Source organism: Pocillopora verrucosa, chromosome 3 (genome assembly GCF_036669915.1).
Source record: "Pocillopora verrucosa isolate sample1 chromosome 3, ASM3666991v2, whole genome shotgun sequence".
Lineage (NCBI taxonomy): Eukaryota > Metazoa > Cnidaria > Anthozoa > Scleractinia > Pocilloporidae > Pocillopora > Pocillopora verrucosa.
In genome coordinates this window covers 16,111,379-16,138,555 of record NC_089314.1, presented here as the reverse complement: position 1 = coordinate 16,138,555, position 27,177 = coordinate 16,111,379, and the positions used below count along the sequence as shown (strand labels likewise).

General features: G+C 39.0%; 3 protein-coding genes and 1 long non-coding RNA gene across 5 annotated transcripts; 3 read left to right on the top strand and 1 right to left on the bottom strand.

The window, feature by feature from the left end:
* The first annotated feature begins 6,972 nt into the window (after positions 1-6,972).
* On the top strand, positions 6,973-9,426 carry LOC131790837 (uncharacterized). Of its 2 annotated transcripts, XR_010717112.1 has the most exons (5): positions 6,973-7,055; positions 7,364-7,475; positions 8,307-8,338; positions 8,810-8,845; positions 9,053-9,426. It is a non-coding gene; the product is annotated as an uncharacterized lncRNA (long non-coding RNA). The 2 variants fall into 2 exon arrangements; XR_009340724.2 differs by lacking the exon at positions 8,810-8,845.
* Positions 9,427-9,428: 2 nt separating this feature from the next.
* LOC136279606 (uncharacterized) lies at positions 9,429-10,906 on the top strand (the record flags this gene model as incomplete). Its single annotated transcript, XM_066163545.1, has 1 exon — positions 9,429-10,906. A coding segment is annotated over one exon (945 nt), but the record flags the coding sequence as incomplete, so codon positions are not given.
* Positions 10,907-11,714: 808 nt separating this feature from the next.
* Positions 11,715-13,185, bottom strand: LOC131790818 (uncharacterized). Its single transcript, XM_059108071.2, has one exon. The coding sequence runs from the start codon at positions 13,183-13,185 to the stop codon at positions 11,881-11,883; it is 1,305 nt and encodes a 434-aa protein (XP_058964054.2). The 3' UTR covers positions 11,715-11,880.
* A 9,304-nt stretch (positions 13,186-22,489) lies between these two features.
* On the top strand, positions 22,490-24,607 carry LOC136279605 (zinc finger protein 862-like). The gene has a single exon (XM_066163544.1). It carries the CDS (start codon positions 22,490-22,492, stop codon positions 24,605-24,607), a length of 2,118 nt encoding a protein of 705 aa, XP_066019641.1.
* The last annotated feature ends 2,570 nt before the right edge of the window (positions 24,608-27,177 follow it).

Below are 27,177 nucleotides of genomic sequence, written 5' to 3'. Positions count from 1 at the left end.
TGATTAGAGTGATTTCAATGAGCTGGGGTACTGCTGATGAACCACATAAAAGTTATTAGATGCTCAATGCTTTCTCACCTTTTGTTCCTTCCCATGTTTTAGAGTGATTTTCATTTTCCCATGAAATAGAAATATGACTATTCAGTTTGTAGTGGTTGATAAAGAACTAAAAAAAACAAGATTCACAGTACACCACCAACTGTTCATTACCCTATTCTTTCACAGAAAAAAATCACACAAAACACTATCAGTTAATCGGTGCTGAAACCACTCAAACCAATAAACCAAAATATATTAACTAAAATATACTAGCCCTGAAACTCCAAATGCAAACAAAGAAATTGGAGGGTAATGGTACAAAATAAGCTTAAGTAAATCTTACAGGTTCATGAGAACCACTCTAACAACCCCATAAAATTAATAGTTCATCTGCTAATAAGCTTTGGTATTGACTTTTTTTTCTTTTGATGATAAGAAAAAAGGCAATTGATTTTCTTGCATGGGTTAAGTGTCATCACCCTGGCACTTGGGGCTGTTTATAATTAAAGTCATCTCAGCCTGGAATCATTTGTTAACTGAGAGAAAGAAAACATAAGAAGACAGCCTATTCAGCAAATGACTCACCCCACTTCAACCCTTTAACCACACAAAAAATTTAATCAAGTCAAAATTGAAAAAAATGGAAATAGCATCTAGTAATAAGTATTGAATTAATAGCCAATAATAGGGCACTACCTCCCCTCTTTCTACCCCAGAAAAGGATCTTCACACTACATAACAAATGCTGTTTTCAGCTCTCTCTATACATATGTAAGAAACCTGCATCTCAGTTTTGGATCTTTATGCTTGTTTAAAAAGCACAACTAAAGTTGTATGGCCCACTGCACAACAAGGTGATCAATAAGGCAGGGAAACTGCACAGGAAAGCAGAAAGAAAATGGAGCAAAATGAGACATGTTGAGGATCTGGATGCTTTAATGAAGAGCAAAAAATGAAGCTACTTTTATAATGAATGCAGCAAAATGTGAGTTTTACACGCAATTCATGGAAGAAAACAGTGAGGATTCAGGAAAGCTCTTTAGAGCAATGAAGCTCCTAACAGTGGAGAATAAACAATCATTCCCTGATTAAAACAAACTCGCAAATTAAATTGTTAAGTTTCTTGAGGCAAAGGTTGATGGAATTTGGAGTGAAATAGATGTGATGAAAATACTTGTGACTGAAACAAGTGGTAACATTACACTGGCCATTAAGCAAAGGCTGGAGTTGTTTAGTTCTTGAACCTTTAGTCTTTGGTCAGAGGTCAGCATGGTGTTCAGATTGACTTTTCTATGCTGCAGTCTATTACTCTAGTTTCTTGCAATTTCTTCTATTTCTAAGTGGCCCTTCATCAGCAAATCGGTTCCTAATAATTAATGGCTTCAGTAGGATCTATTTTCTAGTAATATTTCTCAGAGGGTTTTAAAAAATTACCTCTCACTCATTTGGTGCCTAATTGTTCTGGCAGGTCAGAGAAGCTGAATATGCTATGGAAAGCTGTTTCTCCTCAGTCTCCTGTTAGTATTTTACTACGACAGAAGTTCTTAAAGAGAAAAACATTTTATTCGTTGAGGCAGACAGCTTCCTTTAATCCAGCCATATTTGTTCTAAGTACCAGTGACAACGTCAACACCAGCCCTAGCCCAAGCCACAACTAAAACAAGATCTGCTACAATCAAATGCCTTAATTGCATGAAAACTGTATGGAGTAACTGTAAGAGATTACTGTGTGAGAAATGTCTTTCCCTGACTCATGCTCACTGTATTGATATTTTACCTTTGGAGCTAAAGCACGCAGTCCTTTTAAATAGATATGTGACAATTGTACCCTAAGGGAAAATACATGAAGTTTGTCAAAAGCTCTCATTCAAAAAGCCCAAAGAGGTATGGCAGGTTAGCTACTGTATATTGCACCCAAATCCAACACCTTTGAGGTGCAATGTAAATGCCCTCAATAAGCACTTTCCAGTTACAGGTACAAGGACTACTGGTGTTGACACATTGGATACTAAAGAAGATCCGATAGACTTCATAAATGCATCACAACATGAAGAGTCTGACAGGAAATGACACCTTTACCTTAAGGCTTGTTTCATTCCATGAGGTTTTACATGAGCTGAAGCTTCTACAATCTGACTCATCAACTGGCCCTGACCTAATTCTGGCAAAGTTTAAGAGCCTACTGCTAGATATGTTGCAAACCTTTTGACATTTTTGCAAACTTGTAACCTTAGCTCACGTTGTTTGTACTTTGTTAGAACACTATATGTTTTTTCCCACTTGGCTATTGGTTTCTGTTGGAGTTTGTTTTCAAGTGGTTCTCTTTTATCCTCTTAACGATATAGTCTTTGTGTGAGTTTGTTTTTACTTTTAGCAGGTTTTCAGATCATCTTTATATTGGAATGATTGGAACGTTGGTTCACACATTACAATGTAGCTTAGCTTCTTCCCATCGTGCAGAACGAGGTGATATCATGCAGGACTTTAGTGTGTGTGTGTCTTTTTCTCTTTTTCTTTCTTTCTTAATTTCTATATTGTATGTAAACGTAAAAAAAACGTGTTTATGGCACTTCAGTGGCCAAGGTATGTATTACAATATATGGTCATTTGTTTTTATGTTAGATTTCAAAGGATTGACATCATGAAGCAGAAATTTGAGGCAGAAAATAACTCCGTCCTTTTTAAAACAATACTCTGTCCTTTTAAATTCTCTACAACACCTTCTTTTTAGCTGGGTATTACTTATTTGTCAAAGGCTACAGGCTGGCAACCAAAAGCTTATGTTTTTACTTCTTAAAGATAACCTGGTTAATCATAATCTATGTTATTCTTAAAGGTGCTGAGAAGAAGAATGACTATCTTTGTAGGTATTTCCACTGCAAAATCAACAGGTGGGATGCTGCAACAAACCTCCTCTTCGTGGAAAAGCAGAGGGGAGTACTGAGAGAAAGAGAAAGAGAAAGAGCCAAGTACCCCTACACAAAGACAAGGCTCTCCTATTGGGTGGAGGGTGGCAAAGAGACATCTGCAAGAAAAGTACAAAGAGTTTCAACATCTCCACAATTACACACTGAATCTGCATAACTGTCCACTGAGCCAGCACAACTCCCTACTGAATCTGCAAATCTACCTAATGAATTTGCTAACAAAGAACTGATGAATGAAAGCACACTGAAGAAGAAAAAAGTTACAGAACTTTGCACTCCTTCAAAGTAAAACTGGAAATGTTGTCAACAGAAAAAACTCTGCGCAAACAAGACATTATTGATGCCTTGCTTTGCCTACCACAAAGACCTGAGTGACAGCCTGAAACTGAAGTACCAAGAAGCAAAACAGCTCTTTTAGGAGCTAACCACTACTCGTAGGTCTAATGGTGGTGTTGGACATTGCACTCATACAGGACTCAACGGCTCCTTTAGGAGCCACCAAATACATGAAAGCAATGACCAATTCATGAACCCGTGTTTATACCATTAGGCTCTCCTCAGTTTCTATCCAAGCTTAACATAATGAGTGGTGGGTGAAGTAGCCCTATAATGAAAATACTTTATTCCCTTTCCTCTCTATTCCAATTTTTATAGCACCATGTAAATTGATGAGAATCCAAGTTATCTTAAGCCTGGATTCAAATATAAAACACCCGTTGACCATCCTTAACAAGTATTAAAAAGCATTTTATTTCACAACAGCAAAACAAAATGAGAATTTAAATATATAGATGGACTTGTAGAGCATTCCCGAGTTAATAAGCTTTATAATCATTACTATAAGACGTTACTTTTTCCAGGGTCTTTCCAAATGTTGAGAATTTCCACATTTCAATTGCTGTTGCCACCATTTTCTTTCTTGCGTAAAATGAACGCAAGCAGACAATCTTAGCAAACAACCACTTGGCGGAAGTATTGTTGTTAGTCTTCGTAACCTCTTGAGTCTCTGAGTCCCTTTGTCCTGCGCATTGTGTTAGAGCAGTGAGACTGAGTACCATGTCATCTCAAGATCAGTTAATAACGGTAAATAGTTCTTTATTTCCTAATTTGGACTCTTGGCAGCTAGGCCATAATCGTGAGCTCAGCTTTGAACATAGAATAGTTTTTAAAGATCACAAAACATTTCATTTTGCAGCTCACATTCACTAACAGCCAAGTTTCCAACTTTTTGGAAGAGCTGGGGGTGTACCAGGAAGGGCACTTGACCCAGTCAGATGGTGTAAGTAGAATTTACTGATTACTAATTTACTGTAAGTTTAAGCTACTGGAAGAGAACTTGACCCAGTCAGATGGTGTAAGTAGAATTTATTCATATTTAAAATATATTAAAGTTCACACGGCAACCAGGTGGACAATCAGACATAGTTTGAAGCTACACTGGTTTGCAGATTTAATGAATGTAACCGAAGAAGTTACAGTTCATAGACCCAACGTTTCGACACTCCTGTCTAGTGCCTTCATCAGGGGTGATCTAAACGCTGCAACAAGAGGTCCTTTTATACGATCACTAATTAGCGGCCTTTTTTTCTGACGAGGTGTAAATAGGCGTCAGGAAGCAGACCGCCATCGTCACGATTTAAAGGAGCGTGGGCGGAGTTAATGTGCCAAGCCTCCAAACAAAGGCGCTGGTGGTAACGCCGATTAGTAGTGATAATTTTAGAATAATCCCACCCAATTGTATGGTTGGTTAGGCAAGTATGCTCCGATAAAGCTGAATTTTCCTTTTTGCAAAGAAAAACCGCTTTTTGGTGCTCTTTTAACCGTGTACCAAACTGGCGTTTGGTCTGTCCGATGTATTCGTTATCACAGTCATTGCAAGGAATAGAATAAATGGCGTCGGTTCGTTGTTCTTTCGTGACAGGATCCTTAGGTTTGGCGAAAATATGCCCCAAAGTCTGAAAAGGTTTTTGAGCAACTTTAACGTTGTGGCTATTCAAAATTCTCTTGATGGGTTCAGTAACACCCTGTATGTAAGGAATAACAGCAAAACCAGTCGCTGGTTCCCTTTCATCAAGAGCGTTACTATTTGTAACTGGTTTTTGGCAGTTACGGAGAAAAGTTTTTGTATAGCCATTTGCCTTTAGGACATTGGAAACATATTTCCTCTCCTCAGCCTTCGAATCGAGTGATGATGGTAGACAATCAGCCCTCCTAAGTAAAGTTTTGGCTACAGACTTTTTGTGGCAAATAGGATGGTGAGAATCGAAAGCGAGGTATTTGTCGGTGTGGGTGGGTTTACGATAGACACTTGTCTCTAAATTACCCTGAACCCCTCTAGACACATTTAAATCAAGAAAGGGCAAATGTCTATCCTTTTCACGTTCAAGGGTGAATTGGATAGACGGCTCTACTGAATTCAAATGCGACAAGAGGCGCTCCGCTTCATTTCCGGATACCGCAGAAATAACATCATCGACATATCGTTTCCAGAAAAAGGGTTTAACCGGTGAAGTGGCTAAGGCCCTTTGTTCCACGTCTTCCATTACCATGTTAGCAATGACAGCAGAAACAGGCGAACCCATAGCTGTACCAAAAACTTGTTGATAGTATGTGCCGTTATATGTAAATTGCGTGGTTTTGAGGCAAAAAGACAGCAGATGAATAATATCCTCCACAGGCAAAGAAGTTCTTTGTCCTAGGGAAGCATCTTCTCTGAGTCTTTCCTCCGCAACCTTAACGGCAAGATCAACTGGGATTTTAGTGAAGAGCGAAACAACGTCGAAAGATACTAATTCTTCACAAGCGTCAAGAGTTTTATCTCTTATGAAATCCGTAAATTCGCAGCAATTTTTAACAGCGTAATCAGTATTCCCAACAACAGGCGACAAAATTCTCGCAAGATAACCAGAAATTGCATAAGTCGGAGAATTAACAAAAGAGACAATGGGTCTCAAAGGAATTCCCGGTTTATGAATTTTAGGTAAGCCATAAAAACGTGGACATAAGCCGTCACTACTGTATAACATTTTGTACGTAGAGTCACTAATTCTGCCAGCTTTTTTCAAATCAAGCAACATTTTGTTTAACTTTCTTTGAGTTTTACTGGTTGGATCAGAGTTTAAGACAGCATACGTACTCTTGTCATTGAGCAGAGACAAAGCTTTGTCGTGATATTGCTGTTTGTCCAAAAACTTTTCTCCGTAACTGCCAAAAACCAGTTACAAATAGTAACGCTCTTGATGAAAGGGAACCAGCGACTGGTTTTGCTGTTATTCCTTACATACAGGGTGTTACTGAACCCATCAAGAGAATTTTGAATAGCCACAACGTTAAAGTTGCTCAAAAACCTTTTCAGACTTTGGGGCATATTTTCGCCAAACCTAAGGATCCTGTCACGAAAGAACAACGAACCGACGCCATTTATTCTATTCCTTGCAATGACTGTGATAACGAATACATCGGACAGACCAAACGCCAGTTTGGTGCACGGTTAAAAGAGCACCAAAAAGCGGTTTTTCTTTGCAAAAAGGAAAATTCAGCTTTATCGGAGCATACTTGCCTAACCAACCATACAATTGGGTGGGATTATTCTAAAATTATCACTACTAATCGGCGTTACCACCAGCGCCTTTGTTTGGAGGCTTGGCACATTAACTCCGCCCACGCTCCTTTAAATCGTGACGATGGCGGTCTGCTTCCTGACGCCTATTTACACCTCGTCAGAAAAAAAGGCCGCTAATTAGTGATCGTATAAAAGGACCTCTTGTTGCAGCGTTTAGATCACCCCTGATGAAGGCACTAGACAGGAGTGTCGAAACGTTGGGTCTATGAACTGTAACTTCTTCGGTTACATTCATTAAATCTGCAAACCAGTGTAGCTTCAAACTATGTCTTATTCATATTTATTTTAACAAATATTGTTGGCTTCAAGTAGGACACTTTAGGACAGCTTAAATACAGTGAGCTGCTGGCCTCGTTGACTGTTTTCTGCCTTTTGAGATGTTGAGTTTGATAAAAGCACATGGTATGTTTTGTAATTTGTGTTTTCAAGTTTATTCTGTTTCTCTGTGATCTAGGCATAAAAAACTTGTAAGTACATCATATATCTGTCTATTTTGTTTGCTAGCTTCTTTGTTCGCTGTATTATTTCCTAATTTCAGTGTATTGTATATCTTTTAGTGAATCGTTCGTGGGTTAATCCTTGGTTAGCTAGTTTACTTATTTGTTCCAGTTCATTCGCTTGGCATGATGGAAGTTTGTTTGCCAATTTACATGGAATAATAATGCAGTTTAATGCATATCAAAGTATTCAGTTCTAATTAATCACGAAGTAGAGACACTGGGTCTCTACAAATGTGAATTATAAATCTTTTTTTTCATATCAATTTCTCAAACAGAGAAATCTCACGCATCATCTGTACACCCACTGAAAAAGACAACATGCCCACTGTATTTAAGCTGTCCTAAAGTGCCAAAAGGAAAGAGAGTTCATCCCCTCCAGAACAGCAGGTAAGTGAGCAGCAAACACCCTATACGTGTACATCATTCAAAGCTCACGTAGTTCCTCAACCATTTCACACCCCTCTTAAGCAAGCTTTGTTACAGACCGTCCAACAACTTGCACAACAGTCAGCACAACAAGTGCGTCATTCAGAACCTCAAGCTGACATGGCTCCTTGCTAACCTTGCTGATTACTAATTTACTGTAAGTTTAATTTACTGGAAGGGCACTTGACCCAGTCAGATGGTGTAAGTAGAATTTATTCTTGTTTATTTCAACAAATATTGTTGGCTTCAAGTAGGACACTTTAGGACAGCTTAAATACAATGAACTGCTGGCCTCGTTGATTGCTTATGCATTTTGAGATGTTGAGTTTGATGAAAGCACATGGCATGTTTTGAAATTTGTGTTTACGAGCTTATTTGGTTTCTCTGTAATCTAGGCACAAAGAACTTGTCAGTACATCATATATGCCTATTTTTTTGGCTAGTTTCTTTGTTTGCCATATTATGTCCTAATTTCAGTGTATTGTATTTCTTTCAGTGAATTGTTCGTTGATTAATTGTTGGTTAGCTAGTTTATTTGTTTGTTCCAGTTCATTTGCTCGGTGTGATGGAAGTTTGTTTGCCACTTTACATGGAATAATAATACAGTTCAACACAATCTAAGTATTTTGTTGTCCTCGATCACAAAGTAGAGACACTGGGTCTCTACAGATATTAATAATAAATATCTATTTTCATATCAATTTCTCAAACAGAGAAATCTCACAAATCATGTTTTGAAACTTGCAAATGGCATGTATTTGGACTAAATCTTTTTAATATCCCTGAATTTAGGTCACCCAACAAATGGATCTCCTTGTGAGATGGTTAGTATCTTGTGGATTTATTTTATGCTCTTCAAAGAGAAAAAAAAATTGAAGTTTATTATTCTACTGGTCATTTCTGGAACTCATTACTGTATGTTAGCTGTCAACTTTAAACAGGGACTTTATGTTTATGGTGTTGCTGGCACTCCAGTTTGTGGCCTTTCAGCCAGTCATCCAGGAAATTCTGGAGAACCAGAATACCAGTAAATGACTATTTTGCGTTAAGTATTCTTAAAAAATGTATCTCAGGAAAAATGAACAATAATGCTAGTTGTAGCTATCGTAGGCGTGATTCCATTGATCTCCACCACTCTCTCAAGTCTGTAATTGAGCCCAAAGTTGTGGCATGATGTTAGTAATTATCCACTTACGTCTAATTTTTTGACCAATCTGCCCTCAACATCAGAAAAGTTTATTCAGAGAAAACAATTGGACTGTTAAGAATTAAGACCAATGTCTTTTTTTCTGTAGGTTCGCAGACATAGTGTCATCCTGGGAGCCGCAATGGTATATTTGTAGAAATTAAATAAATATGTTATCTGGAAAAGCTGTCTCAACTTATCAATAAGTAACTGTGTAGCTACAAATGAATGCCACTGTTGCTCCTAAACTTTTATTCCGTTTGGTGGCTGCTAAAAGCAGCATTTTGTTCACTAGATGCATTCAGCAAAATGACTCTTCATAAAATTGATCTGAACTTTCTCTACTGGGCAGGGAGCTGTTTTGTGGCCTTGTTCATCTATGAAGGAAAGCAAATTACCAAGAAGCAGCTTCAAGTTGACTAGAGGATCGATGCAACACCCATTGCCTGTTAATGTTAGACACTTCTTCAGATAAGGACTAAGGCCTGCTGCTATCAGTTCTTCTTCAATGGCAAGGTACAGAGGCCCATGGAGGTCTGACAGCAAACCAGGAAAGAGTACTCGCACTACATCGTGCCACATCATGATAGTTTCATTTCATGCCAGAGGCGATTTTAAACCCATCGCAAATAGAAGAGCTAGTCTCTCTCAGCATTCATCAGCACAAAATGAATCGAAAGATCTGTTCTGGAAGGCAGTGATGAGTTCTTTGGGCAAGTGCTCAGCTGGGTCCCGACGCCGATAAACAAATTCAGTACCAAGAACTGCGAGTGGACATGGCGAAGCTTCATGAGGACGATGAATCTATATTTGGTCCTGTGGCTGCTTTCAAGTTACTGGATGATTTCAAAACCCGTTCAAAGGAAGAGCAGGCCAAAGCAAAGCATCGTGTAAAAGAGTCAAAAGATATGATAACGAAAGGACAGAAGAGAGTGATGGAAAAGGTGAAGGAAATCAGACAGAGTGTCTCTAAAGCTGTAGTTTCTGGAAGTAGGAGTGGCAGTGGAAAACTTGTTTACGAATTTTACGACAAACTGATAACATTGTGGGGTGGTTCTGCCGGAACAGAGCCCCTTTCTTATGGTGTAGGAGGAGATGATTTTCTGGAAGACAATGAAGTTGTCCAATGTCACAATCCAGAAGATGACAGCTTAAGTTTGGATTTGGAAACTGCAGGTACTTCAGCTGGTTCAAGTGATCTAGGCCCTGGAGATGATGGGGGTAGTGCAAGTGGCGATGTGGCACCTGGTAACAAACGCAAAGCTAACTGTGTACCAAAGCTAATCGACAACAAAAGAAAGCATTTGGAAAAAAAGCTTTCTGCTGCCCAGAGGGATGGGTTGCTTATTAAAGAAGCTAAGGAAGATGCCCAATTTCGAAAGGACCTTGCTGAGGCAATGCGGGAGTCTACAGCAAGTTTTTCTCATAGTATTGAAAGTGTTAGTAAAGCTATGACTGATCTAGGTGCAGGAGTTTGTCGATCAATCGAGATGCTATCACAAGCATTGCAACAACCTTATGCAGTACGTGCACCTGTAAATCAGAATTTGTTCTATCAAAACCCAATGCAAGTTGCACCTCAGGCTGCTGAGGGTGTTTATGCCCAGCTGTTTAGCCAACATGGTAGCCAGCAAGATCCAGGAAGCAGTGGAAGCTTTTATTATCAACCATAGAGTTATGACATTATGACATTGTCTAATAGATCTATATTGTATATAGATATACAAACACAACTTGATGCTATGGAAATAACTGACAGAGTTTTCTATTCTATGGGCAAATAAGTTGACCTGCCAATTTCCATTTTTCTGCCAACATTTGCATTTTGTTGATATTTAATTCAATTTTAATACTCAGAGAAGGCCCTGCCTTGTTTTGATTTAATCTGTTATCAGTGGGGAATTTTTGATAATTATTTTTAAAAGTATTTTTTATTCATTGTTTTTCAAATGTAAACAGCCTTGTTTGGCATAATTTGGCCCACAGAAAATGTTTCAAACAGCATTCTAGTGTATCCAACAAAATTTCAGACTTCCTCAGTACGTGTTGTTGTTAAAGTTTTCATACTGAGTTTGACAAATTCAGGCCATAATCCACAGTTGGATTGCTCACTATAGTATTCATAGTTGCCTGATTGCACAAATCTGAGGATGTTTCAGAAAAGGATTTCTTATTACATCTCTACTTGGTTATTTTCCCAACTATATTTTTTCTACTGGTAGTGAGTGCTGTTTAAGACAAACATTTTAAGTTAAAATTTTTCTTTGTAATTAACTGAAACCAATACACTAGTTCAAAAAATGGAAATTTATAGTTACAATTAAATTTGAAAAGTGCCACCTACAGTACCTACACTGTAATATGAATCGGTTTTGGCCGATCATATAGGGGCTGGTCAATGAACACTACCAACATTCAAGTGGCCTTAGTTTGTGTTCAAGAATATCAGGTTGTTGTTATATGCTAGGATCTTTCATGTCTCAACAATGTTCAGCTAGCAAATTAAGGGGGAGACCTTTAACTACAAAATGGTAGCTATGGATGACTTCTAACCATCATATCTTGGGCTCCCTTAGTATCCTTGCTTTAGTTTTTGGCCATATTTGTTCTGTTAGAGGTTGCCTTCAGTTTTGGTAGTCATGACCATATTTGGCAAGTCACGTGACCAGAACACAAAAACCGTATAAACTCACACAGCTTACATCCTTCTCCAATGGAACAAAAGCCAACAGGTAGAGTGCATTCAAATGCAAAATTTGTAGAATGGATTTGTTAAAATTCGCATTACTGAAAAAGCTATGACGTCATGAAGTTTTTGTGATGTCATAGCTTCTTCAATAACATACATTTAAACAAATCCATTCTACAAATTTTGCACCTGAATGCACTCTACCCGTTGGCTTTTGTTTCATTGGGGAAAGATGTAAGCTGTGTGAGTTTATACGGTTTTTGTGTTATGGTTACGTGACTTACCAAATATGATCATGACTACCGAAAGTGAAGGCGACCTCCAATAGAACAAATATGGCCAAAAACTAAATCAAGGATACTAAGGGAGCTCAAGATATGACAGTTAGAAGTCATCCATAGCATGCATTTTGTATTTAAGGGTCTCCCCCCTTAAGTTAATTAAACTAAGTACAGCAATACATGTAAATAGGGTAAAGTTTAAGTACTACGTTAAAGATTCTTCAGTACTAATTGTGTGAGTGTTGTCCTCACAACACTCCCTTCTCCCACATCACAAGAGTAAATTGGATCAGGAGTGTTTTTAAACTGATCTTCATTTTCCTTCATAAGTTGAATTTGCGAGTCAACCAAGTCCTGATCAACATACATGTTATGCTTCTCACAATAATTATGTAATACAAAACATGCATAAATAATTGTTGGTATTGCCTCAAGTTTGAAGCCCACTTTTGTAGTGAGTATGGACCATCTTGCTTTAAGCCGGCCAAAAGCACATTCAATTTGGTTCCTGGCAGAACGCAGCATGTTGTTGAAAACAACTTGTTCATTACTGGTACATGAATCATACTCTTTCATGCAGAAAGGAAGCAATGGATAAGCTGGATCACCAATGAGGTAATTAGGTATTTTGACACCACCTGGAATTGGAGTCTGAAATGTACAGGGCAATTTATTACTTCTTAATTTGGCACTGATGGAAGAATTGGCAAAAACCTTTGCATCGTGGACACTTCCAGGCCACTTACATTCAACATCCATGAAGGAGCCTTTATAGTCACACACAGCCTGCACACTTAATGAAAAAAACTGCTTATAGCAGAAAAAATCTTGTGAGTTCTCTGATGGGCACTGAATTGGAATGTGTGTCCCATCAATGCAACCAAAAGCTTGTGTCATGCCAAATTTGGCTTCAAATTCTGCTACCTTCTCCCTCATGCTTTCTTCATCTTCAGGAAGATGGAGATATTTCGGGCCAAGATAGTTTGAAATAGCTTGACAAACCTCATTTACAACAGCTGATGCAGTGTTGAGTGCTATTCCAAAACTATTGGCTGTCATTCTCAGGGAACCAGTGTCTTTTAAAAAATACAATGCAACTGCAACCTTTTTTTCTGCACTCAATGCCCTGTGGTTAGGTGACTTTGGGTTTGGTGAAATGTATGGCCTTAGCTCCGATACCAGGTTCACAAAAGCAGCCCTTGACATCCGAAAGTTCTCTTTCCAACATTCTTCAGGTGCTACTCCCGTCCAGATGTTTTTCCACCACAAGTCAGTTCGACCGGGTTTATGCCAACAACTTCGTTTTTTTCTGTACAAATCTCTCTGCTTCAGCTGCTTTACATTTCGGAAGAAATAACTTTTCTTCCGCAACAAGCCGATCCGGATTGCATCAATCTGCCTGGTTTGATGCATTTTCCATAGCAAAAGGACCCCGTGAAGTTGTAGCACTAGAGCTACGAGCGTTGATAACGCTACGATGGGAGCGAACGATATAACTGTTGAACGTGGCGCCATCTTTGTTTACTTTCTTGAATTTCGCGCTCAAACTCGTTCCCAGGGCCTCAGTCCATGTTTCGCGCCCTTTTCGACTCTTTTTCATCCCGGTAACCGGGCTGAAATTTCCCATATGAACAGACGACAAAATTCGTCCCGGTAACCGGGCTCATATGAAGAGGCCCTAATAGACTTTAAATTCCACTTAAATGCAAATCTTTTTTACATATAAAATTAAAAATTACTGCTGTTCTTTCAATATTTGCTGAAGTGTTTCTACATCACTTTTATTTGAGTTGATTGAAAGCACATTCTGAGCTGATGAATATTCAAATGGTGTGGGCACTTATGTTTCAATGCTACTGTAGACTCTACTGCAAATAATTGTGCACAAATCATTAATGAATCTATTTTTGAGCGAATAAATTATCTTTGTTATAGATGAAGATAGTTTGGTGCTCCTCATCTACCTTTCCCAAAAATTAAAATTTTTCCTGTTAATAAACAGAAAAAGAGGTACATTGTCTTTAATTCTAAAAAATGTTAAACATAATAAGTATGCACACATCACAAGTATTCAAATGATCTAAAAACCAATAAAGCTAAATGGTGTCATTTAAGTGAGACAAAGTGAATAAGAGAAAGAGGAAGAAATAATCTAAATTGTGATTTTTTAGAGATACTTCTTTTACTACAATGTGTTGTCATTGATGATGAACAGGACTTCCCTATTTCCTTTGGTGTTGCAGGAATTCCAAAAGTAATGCAAAAACCAGAACATGCTTTGAGAAAGAATTCACATCAATGGCAACCCAAAGGACCTCAACTTTCAACAAAAACAAATAAAAACCGAAGTTTATCAGCACCTACATCATTCCACATTTGACCAAGTGTGAACAAACTTTAATTCACCAAGTATGAAAATGGACACAGAATCACAAATCCACAGTGACACTTATTGTGCATGTACCGTATTTACCCGTGTATAATGCACACTTTTTTTTTCTATAAAAATAACCATCAAAATCGCAGTGCGTATCGTACACGGATTCTATTGTTTGTGATGCACGTCCTAATTTGCATACGTTAAAAATACAATAAAAGTAAAAGTGCGCGGATCGGTGGCCTAGGGAGGAGAAAGAGCTTGCTTGTTTGCGACTTATTTGAAGCAAATGTGACAGATACTGTAAACGCGTCATCCAAACGCGAGAACACTGAACTTGCTGTGATTCCTGGTGGCTTAACTTCCCTTCTCTAGCCGCTCGACGTATCTTTGAACAAACCGTTTAAAGATGGAGTCTGAAAGCAGTGGATGACTGATGGAATTCACGAGTTTACCACCACTGGACGACAAAAGAAGGCTTCAGAGGAACTGATCTGTTTGTGGATTTCGCAAGCATGGAAAGCTATTCCGTCAGAAATGATCGCTGCCTCTTTTCTGAAGCGTGGGATCACAAACAATTCGGATGGATCACAAGATGAATTGGTTTACAATTCAACTGAGATCATTGATGAACTTGATGATTGAGTCATTGAAAACCAATTTGAATCGGACTTCGAGTTGGAATGTGAAGGTTTCGTTGTGTAAAGACACTTAACATTTTATTTAAATCACACGCAATGCAGTGATGATATTCAAACTACCAGCAGTGCTGTGAGTAAAAATAATGTTTATGAATTTGTTATGATAATAATTCAAGTTGTGAATTTAGATACGTTAATAAGGACTTCAAGTTACAACATTTGTCGATTTCTTATTATCATCTGCAACTTTGCACACCGCTTGAATCTCATTTAATAATTTTTTGTAGCTCTCTCAGTTTCAGAGGAGTTTGAGTCTGCAGTTACTGGAAAACAGACCAAATGGAATTTTCCCTACTAGTTATATCATATAGTTTCGTACCTTTGTTTTACGATGGTCTCTCATGAAGCAGTTATGAGCACTACAGGTAGATTTCACCAGCAATCTCGCGCAACGCTTCTTCCGATTTTTGTCAAACAAACCCACTTTCAGTTAATAGCCTCAGTAATAACCAGTACTCTGCCAACTGATGAATCGCCAATATCTTATTTCTACGTTTAAATTGTCCTTCGTGCACACTTTTACGTCCCTAAATTCTCTGCAATCATTAGTTTGGATGGGAGACCTTGCAGATCGAACACATCGCCAGAACAGAGAGCGTCCATGGTGACCAATTGCAAAGCTTGCTGTCACAGCTTGACCAATCACAGAAAAGTAAGCAAAACTTTTCAAAGACCAACAAAAATAGTTCTAAAGACATGTCGGGGAAAGTTGGAATTAAATTGTTTAACAGTTCAACCCTTTAAAAAGCCAAAGCTGATTATATCACAGTAACCCAATTAAAATATTCGGCATCGTCTATGGTCAGAATACTGATCGACAATTACTTCCATACACCAATCCACTACATGTCACGTGGAGTGACTTACGGGTAATAAGCGTGAACGAAGAGTATCGTCCATCGCCCCTTATACTTTAGATACGATTTAGGTAGAAAGCAAAATGCACTCTGTGATTGGTCAGGGTTTGACAGCAAGTTTTTCAATTGATCACCATAGAAGCTCTTTCTTCTGGCAATGTGTTCGATCTCTAAAGTGTCTACCACATTCATGATTATGGAGACAGTAGGGAAGTAAAATTGTGGTGGAAGATAATAGAAATGGTGATGGGGATACATGAGTTGACGGATTGCATATATCTATTGAGGCAAACAGAAGGGGCGTTGCAGATTTAATACGTGAGATAGCTGGTGAAATCTACACGTGGTTGTTCATAAGTACTGCTCCAGAGACTAGTGAAAAACAAAGGTACAAAGTTATACAATAATATTAAAGATAAATCTGACCCTTACAGACAATTGTCAGCTGAAAAGCTTTTTAACTTTTTCACGTTAAAACATGATTTTCGCGTGGTTAGGAAAGAGCCAACTTGAAGAGTCAATTTGGTTATTGCAATGAGCTGAAAGAATACTCTCAAAATCTCTGTGACTGTTTCTACTATGTGTAGGCTCAAACTCATCAATTAAAGAAGTTTCGAAAACATGATAACCCATGCAACATTATGTGCTCTGATCTAAATAATTCGTATCTAAACAATCGTAGCGATGAATTGAGTCGACAGTCACGCACTATTGTCAGATATTTTTATTAATTTTTGATTAATTATTAATTTTTTAATTATTTTTTAATGAAAGAGTATAGCTATTTTTTTTAAAGAAATGAAGGAAAGCCGTTCTTGTTGTTGCCTGCAATCAGTTGCCGGTAAAAAACGACTATATTTTGCCGTTAAATAAATATCGCCATCACAAAACAAACATCTCAACGAATCGGCGTGACATTTCAAACTCTAAGATACGTTTTCACAAAAAAAATCGCGAATGGTTTTTCCATTCCGCTAGATTATTCTCCCTATTGCCCTTGAAGAATCCATTTCAGAAACGCACTAGTTTTGGAAAGAGTCTGGCAGTGTGGAGAAATTTGGCCGCGACTCAAATATTTCTCTCTCCTTCGCTAACATAGATGCAATGCATTTTTTTCTAGGATTACGTATCTTCAAAACAAAACGGGGAAAGGATATCAATGAAACATTGCCTTTTTCCTCCTTTCAAAGGATTAAGCCTAGCAATTTCCAATTCTGCATTTCCAAGACTACTAGTGCAAGAGGATGCAAGTTACCCAAGCATGAAAAATTTTACCATATTCCATCTTTGGCACTCTTCACCGCCACCGTCTTCATCTATGGCTTGCTCGTAAACTTACGTCCAGCTTCACAAGAAGCTGTTATTGGGAAGAATTTGACGTACTTTGACTTACTTGGCTGTTTGTCTGCATTTTTTCTCGGTTAAACTTCAATTTAATGGAATCTGTCGAAAATTAACGTATTTGTGTACATTATCATCGAGAAGAAATGTTAATTACGTCTCTCACAACACCGTAAGTGGAAGAGTGAAAAACAAAGAAAACTTAGTTGATAAACACACTTTCTGAACAAAAATGAAGTTCACTGAGAACTTGAATCCGAGAAAACTTCAAATATGTGACATTTATTGCCTAAAAAGCCATGTGCGAAGAAATACTGAATTCTTAATTTTTGGTCGTAATGGCGGCTGTTCAAAAAAAGATTGAGCTTGAACTTTCTTTGGAGAAGAGTACGTTTCCTCCCGATAAATAAGGACATTTGCTGTCAGATGCAATTATTAACCGTGCGATGAACGACTATTAAGTCTAAAAGCCACTCAAACACGACTATTAATGAGTTTGAACGCGATTAATAGTCGTACTTACCACGATTATTATTCATGATAGTAGACGCTTTCAGACTATTAATCGCTAGAAATGCCATTTGCGATTAATAGTCTTATGTTAAGGACTTTTGAGCCAAATAATCGTAAAATTTGCACTCCGGAAATTAAAAAACACTCCTGAAATTAAAAAACACTCCCGAAATTAATAAACACCTGTTTATAATGAATTCCCAGCTCTTGTGAATGAAATGGAAAAACAGAAGTTTTTTTTCTTGGTGGTTGTATTGAAATCTTTTTTTTAGAGAAAAGAGGTCAAAAATTAGGGTGCGTATTATACACGGGCGTGTATTATACAGGGGCGCGTATTATACACGGGCACATATTATACACGGGCGCGTATTATACACGGCACGTATTATACACGGGTAAATACGGTACTTGGCAAAGAAAAGCGACAGTCTAGCAAAAGAAAAATCCACAATGAAACTCGCAGTTAGATCAGTTCAGTTCAAAAACATAACAGCAGAAGAAGACAGCTACAACGCCTCAAGGATTTCACCTGCAACGATGAAACCTGCAAGTATAACAGTTTGGTTCAAAACCATAAAAGCAGAAGAAGAATTTCAGATTTGACTTAATGCTGCAATCCTGCAAAACACTACCCTAGCTTGTTATATCTGGCCTTAAAACGATGTTTATGCTCTCCCAAATCTTTTCAAGCACATTTATCACCGTCCACTTCTTGACAAATTTCATTTAATAAATGGTCTATTGGTAACCTATTGGAGTAAATTTATAATAAAAGATAAGGATCTTGGAATTCACACCACATCAAATCTACCATAGAACCTGTAAATAAAAAAATGTGCATACAAGGGAAATGGCATGCTTACATTTACAAGTCAAACAGTGGGCCTCACAACCCTTGAATTGTTCTCATAATTGTACAAGAGTTTAGTACGTCCAATACTTGACTATTGCTCTCCAGTGTGGTCCCACACCTCAAAAAGGACTTAGCTATTTTAGAGAAAAGACAACATAGAGCATGTAGATATTTTTAGGGCCTCTTAAGATCTATGTTTCACATGAAACAAACATCTGAAGAGACAAATGTCATTGACACAAATTGTGGTGGATCCTTGCTGTTGTTCCAGAATAACATACACCAGGGGGCCAAATTTCCTTTCCGAGATGACATCCTGTGTCGTTTTTCTGTATTGTAAAACAGTTGTTTTGAGAAGGAGAACCTGTGTGATCATACAAAGAACACAGAGACCTTGTTATGTGAAAGCTTGCGCATGTTAAACTGTATTTTCGTGATTTATTATGTTAACTCATTTCAGAAGTTTTTCTGCACAGCCCCATTTATTAATTACTTATTCTTCTCGCCTCTTCCCTTTGTGTGTTTATTAAATTTCATGCTTTAGATGTATTCTACACCTATATTGTACTTTATTTTTCATTACATTATGTTTACTCTTCAAGTACCGAAAAATTCCGGAAAAAAGCCCCCAGGGCTTATATATTTCAGAGGACCTTTTTGAGGGGCTTATTTTTGGTAGGGACTTATATTCAGAGGGGCTTATTATAGGAGGGAATTTACATTTCAAAATTGGCTCGGCGTATAATTAGAGGGAAATTTGCGTCACAATTGTGCAACTGGTAATATTAGGGTTTTGGCTAGAAATTCGTAACAAACTAATCACACTGAAAATGCCAAGTTCAAACACCACATCAATAAACTTTATTAGAACAGAAATACAGTAAAAACCATAATGTAGTTCAGGCTCAAAGTTCATGAAGACTATCAAAGCTCATATTTCTCGAGAAGCACCAGAGGGAGCTTGCATTCAGGGTAGTGGGATTGAACTTCCTTGCAAATACTTTGTCTAGGGACCGAAGGACTTCTAGGTGAGAGTGAAGAGCAAACTGCATGAAAGACAATAACCTTCAACACTTGTTGACTTGTAGTGCACGGAATCATTCTTTTATGACTAAAAAAGACTACCTGATAATGGTGATTACGTGTAGTTTGCTTTGGTTTGTATTATTGAGGATAATTTCCAAATACAAGCCCCAAGGGCTTATATTCGGAGGGGCTTCTTGTAGGAGGTATTTTTCCGTTTCAAATTTTGAAAGGGCTTATTTTTGGAATTTTACGGTATATAAAACAATTGCTACATCTGACCCTTCAGGTACATCAACAAAGTCCTTTAATGGAGCAGGGGCTCTGGCCTAATGTGAAAGAAATAATTTCACAGTGATTGAGTTCAATTTTGATAAAAATGATGGGGAAGGTGATTCTAATGAAGACAAGCTGCCCAGCCTAGATAAAGATGAAAGCAAGTGTTCCTCACAGTCTCGCACAGAGGGCAAAAACACTTTTTTTTCATCGCAATGGCAACACCAAATATCTTCCAACTACTCAGAAGGATCACAACAAACTATACAAGGTACAACCAATTGTCAACTCTTTGGTGGAAAAATGCTAGAAGGTACCTTAAGAGGAGTACCACTTTGTGGATGAGCAAGCTTATTGATCACACAAGAGAGCACATAGAAAAGTCTTTGTCTCCGGCTCAGCCTGACCAGCTGCTGATGAACCCAGAAAAAAAGGATGTAATTATGAAAAAGGAAATGCTGAAACCTTTTGAAAGATCCACCAAGACAATGGAGGATTTAATCTCCAACATGACCGATTGCTTAACATCACTTGGAGATGGAATTCAAACTAGGATGAGGTTTGTTGCAAATGCCCTAGCTGGTAACCACTCATGTGCTGCTGTAAATCATCACACTTGTAACCCCACACAGTTTGACTGGTATAGTGGAGGTGGCATGGTATCTCCAACTTCTTACAATAATATAAGTTCCCAGTATGTTCCACTTAATAGAAGGGCCTCTCAACAGTTGAATAGAATTGGAAGTGGGCAAGCACGGCCACCCAGTGCTGGACCAGGGCCCATTCTGACTTTTGCGCAGGCGCCGATTATGGCGACCACGAATCTTTTGGCTCCTGCATTCTTCAGCCAATTGATTCTCTTATTTACCTTAACTTTACGTCCTTGTGTTGGAAATGGTGATGAGACTCGCTTGTCAGTGATGGCTGCGGGTTTTGGTGTGCCAATACCACTTACTCGTCCATTGCTTTCAGTCGGTTTTGCAAGATCAAGATTCCCGGTATCCAAATCTAGTAAGCATGGGTTAACGTCGCAACTAATCCCTGGCCACGACCCACCAGTGAACATTACAATATTTATTGACGTTCCGAAAAATCCTGGCCCTTATGCTTCAGCCTGTTTGAGGCTAAGTTGCAGCGATTTATCAAGCGATTTATCAAGAAACCATGCCTCAAACGGAAATTTACATATTCGCCAGATTCAAGTTTCACTACAATACTCTAGGGACCAGCTTAAAAGGTTTCGAAGACACGCGATCATTGATACGATGCTTATAGCTGTCCTAAAGGATAACGATATTTTCAGATATTGTGGAAAGAGATCGGGAAAGCGAGTGAAAGAACGCCAAGACTTAAGATCTCAAAGACGGTGGGAAAATTTGAACTGTTTGAACGGGACCCATTTGCATTCTGATGTCAACAATGCTCGGGCGTTTTCGTCTTGGCCCTGCGTTCAGCCTAAAGCGTCTATTCCCTCCCTTCTTATCTCTAACACACGTTCTTTGACTTGTAAAGTCGATGAACTCGAGTGTGCCGCTCGCCAAAACAACGCTGACGTCATTTGTGTAACAGTCTTGGCTTACTAAAGACATTCCAGTCTCGGCGATTGCTATGAGTGATTTCATGGTCTTTCGGAAAGATCGATCAGTGTCTCGTGGTGGCGGTCTTGCTGTGTACCCCGGAAATGTTTCGGAATGCCTATGGTTACAGCTCAGACCCCGCCGGCTCCCCAGGTCAGTTTCGTCAGTGCTACTGGCTGTCATATACCGTCCCCCTTACGCGACCGCCCAGGACAATAACGACCTTTATAATCATGTCAAAGCAACAGTCGACTTGTACTCGTTGGAGCATCCTGAGTGTCTGATTTGCGTAGTTGGTGACTTCAATCCCAACTCAACTAATATCTCGACGGCCCCTTTTAAGCGTATGTGCGGTCTCACTCAAATTGTCAAGGTATTTACAAGAGACACTGAGATCCAAGATTGGTGCCTGACCAACTCCCCTAAGGTGTTCTCCTCACCAAAGCAGTTACCAAAAATCGGGGCCAGTGACCATTATTCTGTTCTAGTCGCTCCCGTCATACCATCTTCTCGTCCGTCAAAGTTAACTATGTTACGTTGCAACACTAGACCTAGACGTATTAGGGATTTTGGTGGTTGGATTATGTCATTTGTTTGGGACGATCTTTACGCATTGGACTCGTGAGGAGAAGTTTAAGTATTTCTACAAAAATCTCCACAAGGCAGTCGAACGCTTCCTACCGGTTTGACTCCACCGTGTTCATAGCTCAGATAAGCCATGGATGACTGGTCAAATTAAGGCGTTAATATCTAAGAGGCAGAGATGTTTGGCCAAGCACGGAAAAGACTCTCCTCTGTTCAAGTTATTACATAACAAGGTCCAAAGATCGGTCAAGTATGCCAAGAGGGTTTTTTACGATGGAAAAGGTAAGCACCTGAGAGAGTCTAATGCTAGTAAGTGGTGGAAAGACGTTAAGTACCTTGCTGGGTCATCTAGAAGTAATAGGTCATGGTTTCAGGGTTCGAAACTAACGGGTGTCCTATTGCCCGGGGGCATGTAAAATTTGGCTTGGGCAACTGAAATCTTCAGGCCAGTTGCCCCAGTGGGCAACTGGCTTCCTCCATGCAGGGCAACTGCTGGAACTTGGAAGTAATAATAAAAATAATAATTTAAATCACTTAGAAATAATAAAGAAAACAGAAAACCAAGAAAAGTTGTCTTTTTTGTATGTGGCTAAACAGTAAAAGCACCTTGATTTTCAACGCTCGTCAGGGAGTGAGATCGCAAATGCGTCACTCATGTCAGCGGTACACTTCATGAGAGGATGCACAGAAAGATCTTGAATGCACATGTGTTCAAAATGGCGGGTAAAATTACTCGATTTTTTAGCTCTAAGTCGGACAAAGAACCACAACGAGACAAAGAACCATCCGATAATCTCCAGCCGCCTGCCAAAAAAGTTTGTAGCAACTTAACAGCTTCTAAAAAGTACGGCAGCACTTCGAGAGTACGAAAGTTCCTTCCAAAATGGGAAAAGGATTTTCCTTGGATCCAGTTTGCTGGAGGTAAAATGTACTCTAAATACTGTTTGGAAGTAAATGAACATGCAGACAAGAATAGCTCATTCTACAAGGGTTCAGATAATTTCCGAATTGGTGTCATTCGTGCCCATAACAAAAGCAAGCAACACTTGCGATGCGCTGATGTTTACCGCTCAAAACGTAACCCACAAAACCCAATTGAACAAGGTTTGAGAAATATGGAAAGTGCTGTTCAAGGAAAGTTGATGAAATTGTTTAACACAGCATACTTTGTGGCAAAAGAAGAGATGCCCTTCAGCAGTTTTAAGAGCTTGTGTGAGCTTCAAATAAAGAATGATGTAGAGCTTGGTAACACCTATTTCAATGATCATGCATGTAAAAACTTCATTGAATCATCTGCAGAAATTTTAAAAGCTGACTTAAGTGAAAAACTAAACAATGCAAGCCCTCGCTTCTTTTCAGCAATGGCAGATGGTTCCACAGACTCTGGTATTATAGAACAAGAACTTTTGTTTGTCAGGTATCTTAACAATGGGTTACCTGTGAATAGATTTTTAACTGTGCAGTCAGTTAAACATGCAAATGCTGATGGGATTTTGCAAGCAATTGACAATGGATTTAATTATGCCAATGTAATTAATTGGAAAGATGGACTAGTTGGATTTGGTGCTGATGGTGCTTCTGTAATGATGGGTAGACAGAATGGAGTACTCAAGAAAATCAAAGATGATGTCCCACACCTCATTGAAATGCACTGTGTGGCGCACAAATTGGAACTTGCAATACTTGATGCATTTAAGGATGAAAGCATTTTAACAGAACTGAAGGATCTTCTTCAAGGGATTTATAAACATTATCACTATTCTCCAAAGGCTTTACGAGAACTAAATGAGCTAGCCCAAGTTCTGGAACTTAGTGTACTGAAGCCTGTAAGTTTACTTGGTACAAGATGGACCCCACACCTTCACCGGGGACTGAAGGTATTCCTTCACAACTTTGCAATCATTTACACACATTTTCAGAACACAGCTGCTCAAGGGAATGGTGCCAGTGCTGTGATGCAAGGACGAGCCCGAAAAATCACCACACAGATGTCTGACTTCAAACAGGTACTTTTCATGCACTTTATGCTTGATGCACTTGATGTTGTCAGTCATTTAAGCCTGGTAATGCAGAAAGACGCAGTCACTTTAGCGGAGGTGAAAGATTCCATTGAACGCACTCGCTTGTCTATGCAGGCCTTGGTGGTAAGACCTGGTGCAAAGCTTTCACAGTTTCTGGAAGCTGTGGGAGATCATGGTAACCATTTCAAAGGTGTTGAACTCAACAGACAAAATGGAGATATTGCTGCCTTCACTAGGCTTAAAGAAAGAGTAATTGGGTCCATGGTTGCCTATGTAAACACCAGGTTTGCTAATGTGAATACCAATGATGTTATTGCTGCTTTTGACATGTTCAACAATAGCCTGTGGCCTGATCGTGATGATGAACTGACACTGTATGGGGAACAAGAACTGAACACTCTTGTTGATCATTTCAAGCTACTTCTTGAAAGAAATGATTTTGATTTGGAATTGGTGGATCAAGAATGGCAAGAACTCAAAGTTTGTATTAAGAGAAATCATAGCCAATTGAGGATGCTTCCCATGTGGCAGAGAATCTTTGCAGAATATTCAGAAAGATTCCCTAACATCCTCATGCTAGTGGAGATAATGCTTGTGTTACCATTGGCCACGGCATGTTGTGAGCGTGGTTTTAGCACCTTGAAACGTATCAAATCAGATTGGAGATCACGCCTGGAAACAGAAACCCTTGATAACTTAATGAGAATCTCTATTGATGGCCCAGATTCGGAATCATACAATGCTGCTCGCGCCTTGCAACACTGGTGGGACAAAGGAGAGCGACAACGACGCCCAAATTTTCAGAGACAATAAAACACACCATACTCACTACTGTAAGCAATTTTTATTTTAATGTCAGTGGGCAACTACCTTTTAGAACAGGGCAAGTACAGTTTTTGGGGGGCAACTAAAAATTAAATGGCAGTTGCCCAATGGGGCAAGTTACCTCAAAAGTTAATGTCGAACCCTGGGTTTCACCAATTGTTAGATTGTTCAACCACTGAGTCTCTGTGCGGAAAGATCAACAAGTTTTTCGCTGAGCTCACATCTGGTTTTGTGCCACTCACGCCTGCTGATGTCATGGATATCGAGGTTGATCATAGAAACATTCCAAGTGAGTTCTTTGTAACTCCTTGGGAAGCTGGTATTGCACTTCGTGGGGATAAGATCAAGAAATCCCCGGGTCCTGACGGTATACCGAACATTGTACTTAATTGGTTTGACTTCGAGCTTGCTCCTGTTGTCGCCTATCTGTATAATTCGTCCTTTATGGAGGGTTATTTACCGGAGTTATTCAAGTGCGCAGATGTCAGACCCTTACCTAAGCAGATGCCCCCAATGTCAATCGAAAATGATATAAGACCTGTGTTATTAACTTGTCAGTTAGCTAAAGTTATGGAGGGTTTCACCCTTTCTAGAATTTCTCGCCCTATAATTAATAATCTTGATCCTAAGCAGTTTTCTGTAGCTGGAAAATCGACATCTCACGCATTAGCATACATTTTGCACAAAATTCTCGAGTCCCTTGATAAGGGTGGTTGCTTAGCAAGGTTGTTCTTTGCAGATTTTCGGAAAGGCTTCGACATCATAGACCACCAGATCTTACTACGTAAACTCGCTCAGTTTGATCTCCATAATTGTTTGTTACGGTGGGTTGCATGTTTCCTCCAGGGTAGGTCTCAGTTTGTTACTATCTTGCCTGCTACCTTGTCTCCTGTGGTTTTGAATGGAGGAATTCCCCAAGGGACGACGATTGGCCCATTACTTTTTGCAGTAATGGTTAATGACCTAGTATCGTCATGGTCACCTCGAGCTAAGTTTGTTGATGACCTGTCAGTTGTAGAAATAGTTCCTAGGAACTCACCATTGGTTCTTAATTTTATTGTTCAAGACATAAATCCGTACGCTGTCACTAACAATATGACCCTTAATCCAAGCAAATGTAAAGAAATGAGTGTTGACTTTCTGCAGTATAATAGTCGTGTGCTGCGTCCCATTGTTGTCGGGAATGCAATCGTGGAGCGCATTGCATCCTTCAAGTTGCTTCGAGTGTATATCTCGCGCGACTTGACATGGTTCACTCGCGTCGACTACATCCTAAAGAAAGCCAACAAAAGGTTATATATACTAAGGGCTCTTTGGCGATCAGGTGTTAGTGTGCCAGACATGGTAAACATATATTGCACAGTCATCCGTTCTGTTGTAGAATACGCGTCGCCTGTATTTTCAGATCTGCCCGCAGTTCTATGCTGCGCTCTAGAAAGAATGCAAAAGCATACATGGTCAATTATTTTGCCTGGAGTATCATACCAGGAAGCGCTGTGTCAGTCCGGCCTTGCGCCGTTGGAATTTCGTAGGGCTGAGTCGTGCGTCAATTTCATGAAAAGCGTTAAAGCTGGCAACCCACTGCTTCCCATATGTGAGGGGTTGTTGGTTAATAATGAATAAAAATACAATCTAAGGCACCAGCTTCAACACAAGGTTATTTTTAATACTAATAGGTTTAAAGAAATTGGGAACGTTTCGTTATGCACATAGTATTGTTAATTAGGGTGTTGCGCTGCACCTGTAATCCAGCCTCGTGGCTGCAATTGGTATTAATAAACAAACTACAAACTACAATTCCTGCAGCTGGCCAAGTATTGTCTGAAGCAGATGGTATACATGCAGTACGCTAGACTTATTAAATGAAATTCTACTTCATATGAACAACTGCGGGCTTTGTTGTGTTACTGCTGTAATAATCTTGCAACTCAACTGCATTCTGGCATCAAAATTAATAAAATCACTCTTTCATTTTGTCACCCATTGCCGAAATGTTCAGAGAATCAAGTTTTACAACTAGTGTTTACACAGTGCTGCTCATTAGTTCACTTTTAAAAAAAACTACACACGTGCTGGTGTGGCACCTCAGGTAAAGAGAGAGAACAAAGAAGCAGTAGCTGATGAGGATGAAGAGTTGTTTTGGAGGAATGGATTGTTCGGGCAAAGCACAGCTAACTCCCTCATAATAGTATTTATGTTTACATGGAACGATTTTTGGTTTAAGGGGAGGGGGGCATTGGAATTTAAATTGGACAAATTTTGAGCTTGGTTTGAATTAAATCAAGTTTAAAACAAAGATGTGCAAGACACTTCATGGAGGGATAACAGATCCCAAGCACATTCAAAAACAGTCAAGTACATTTGCTATGGAGTAGAAAACAAGATGGACGATGTACTCTTGAATTGTTTAAATCGTACTTGTGTCTCATTTAATCTATCAATAAAGATAATTCTACACTGTATTTCAGACTGGGTATGAAGGGATTCAGTTATGTCAAATCACCTGTTGGAGTAAATTCTTGGTTTGCATGTGACATCACATCTGGAGTTCACATCTA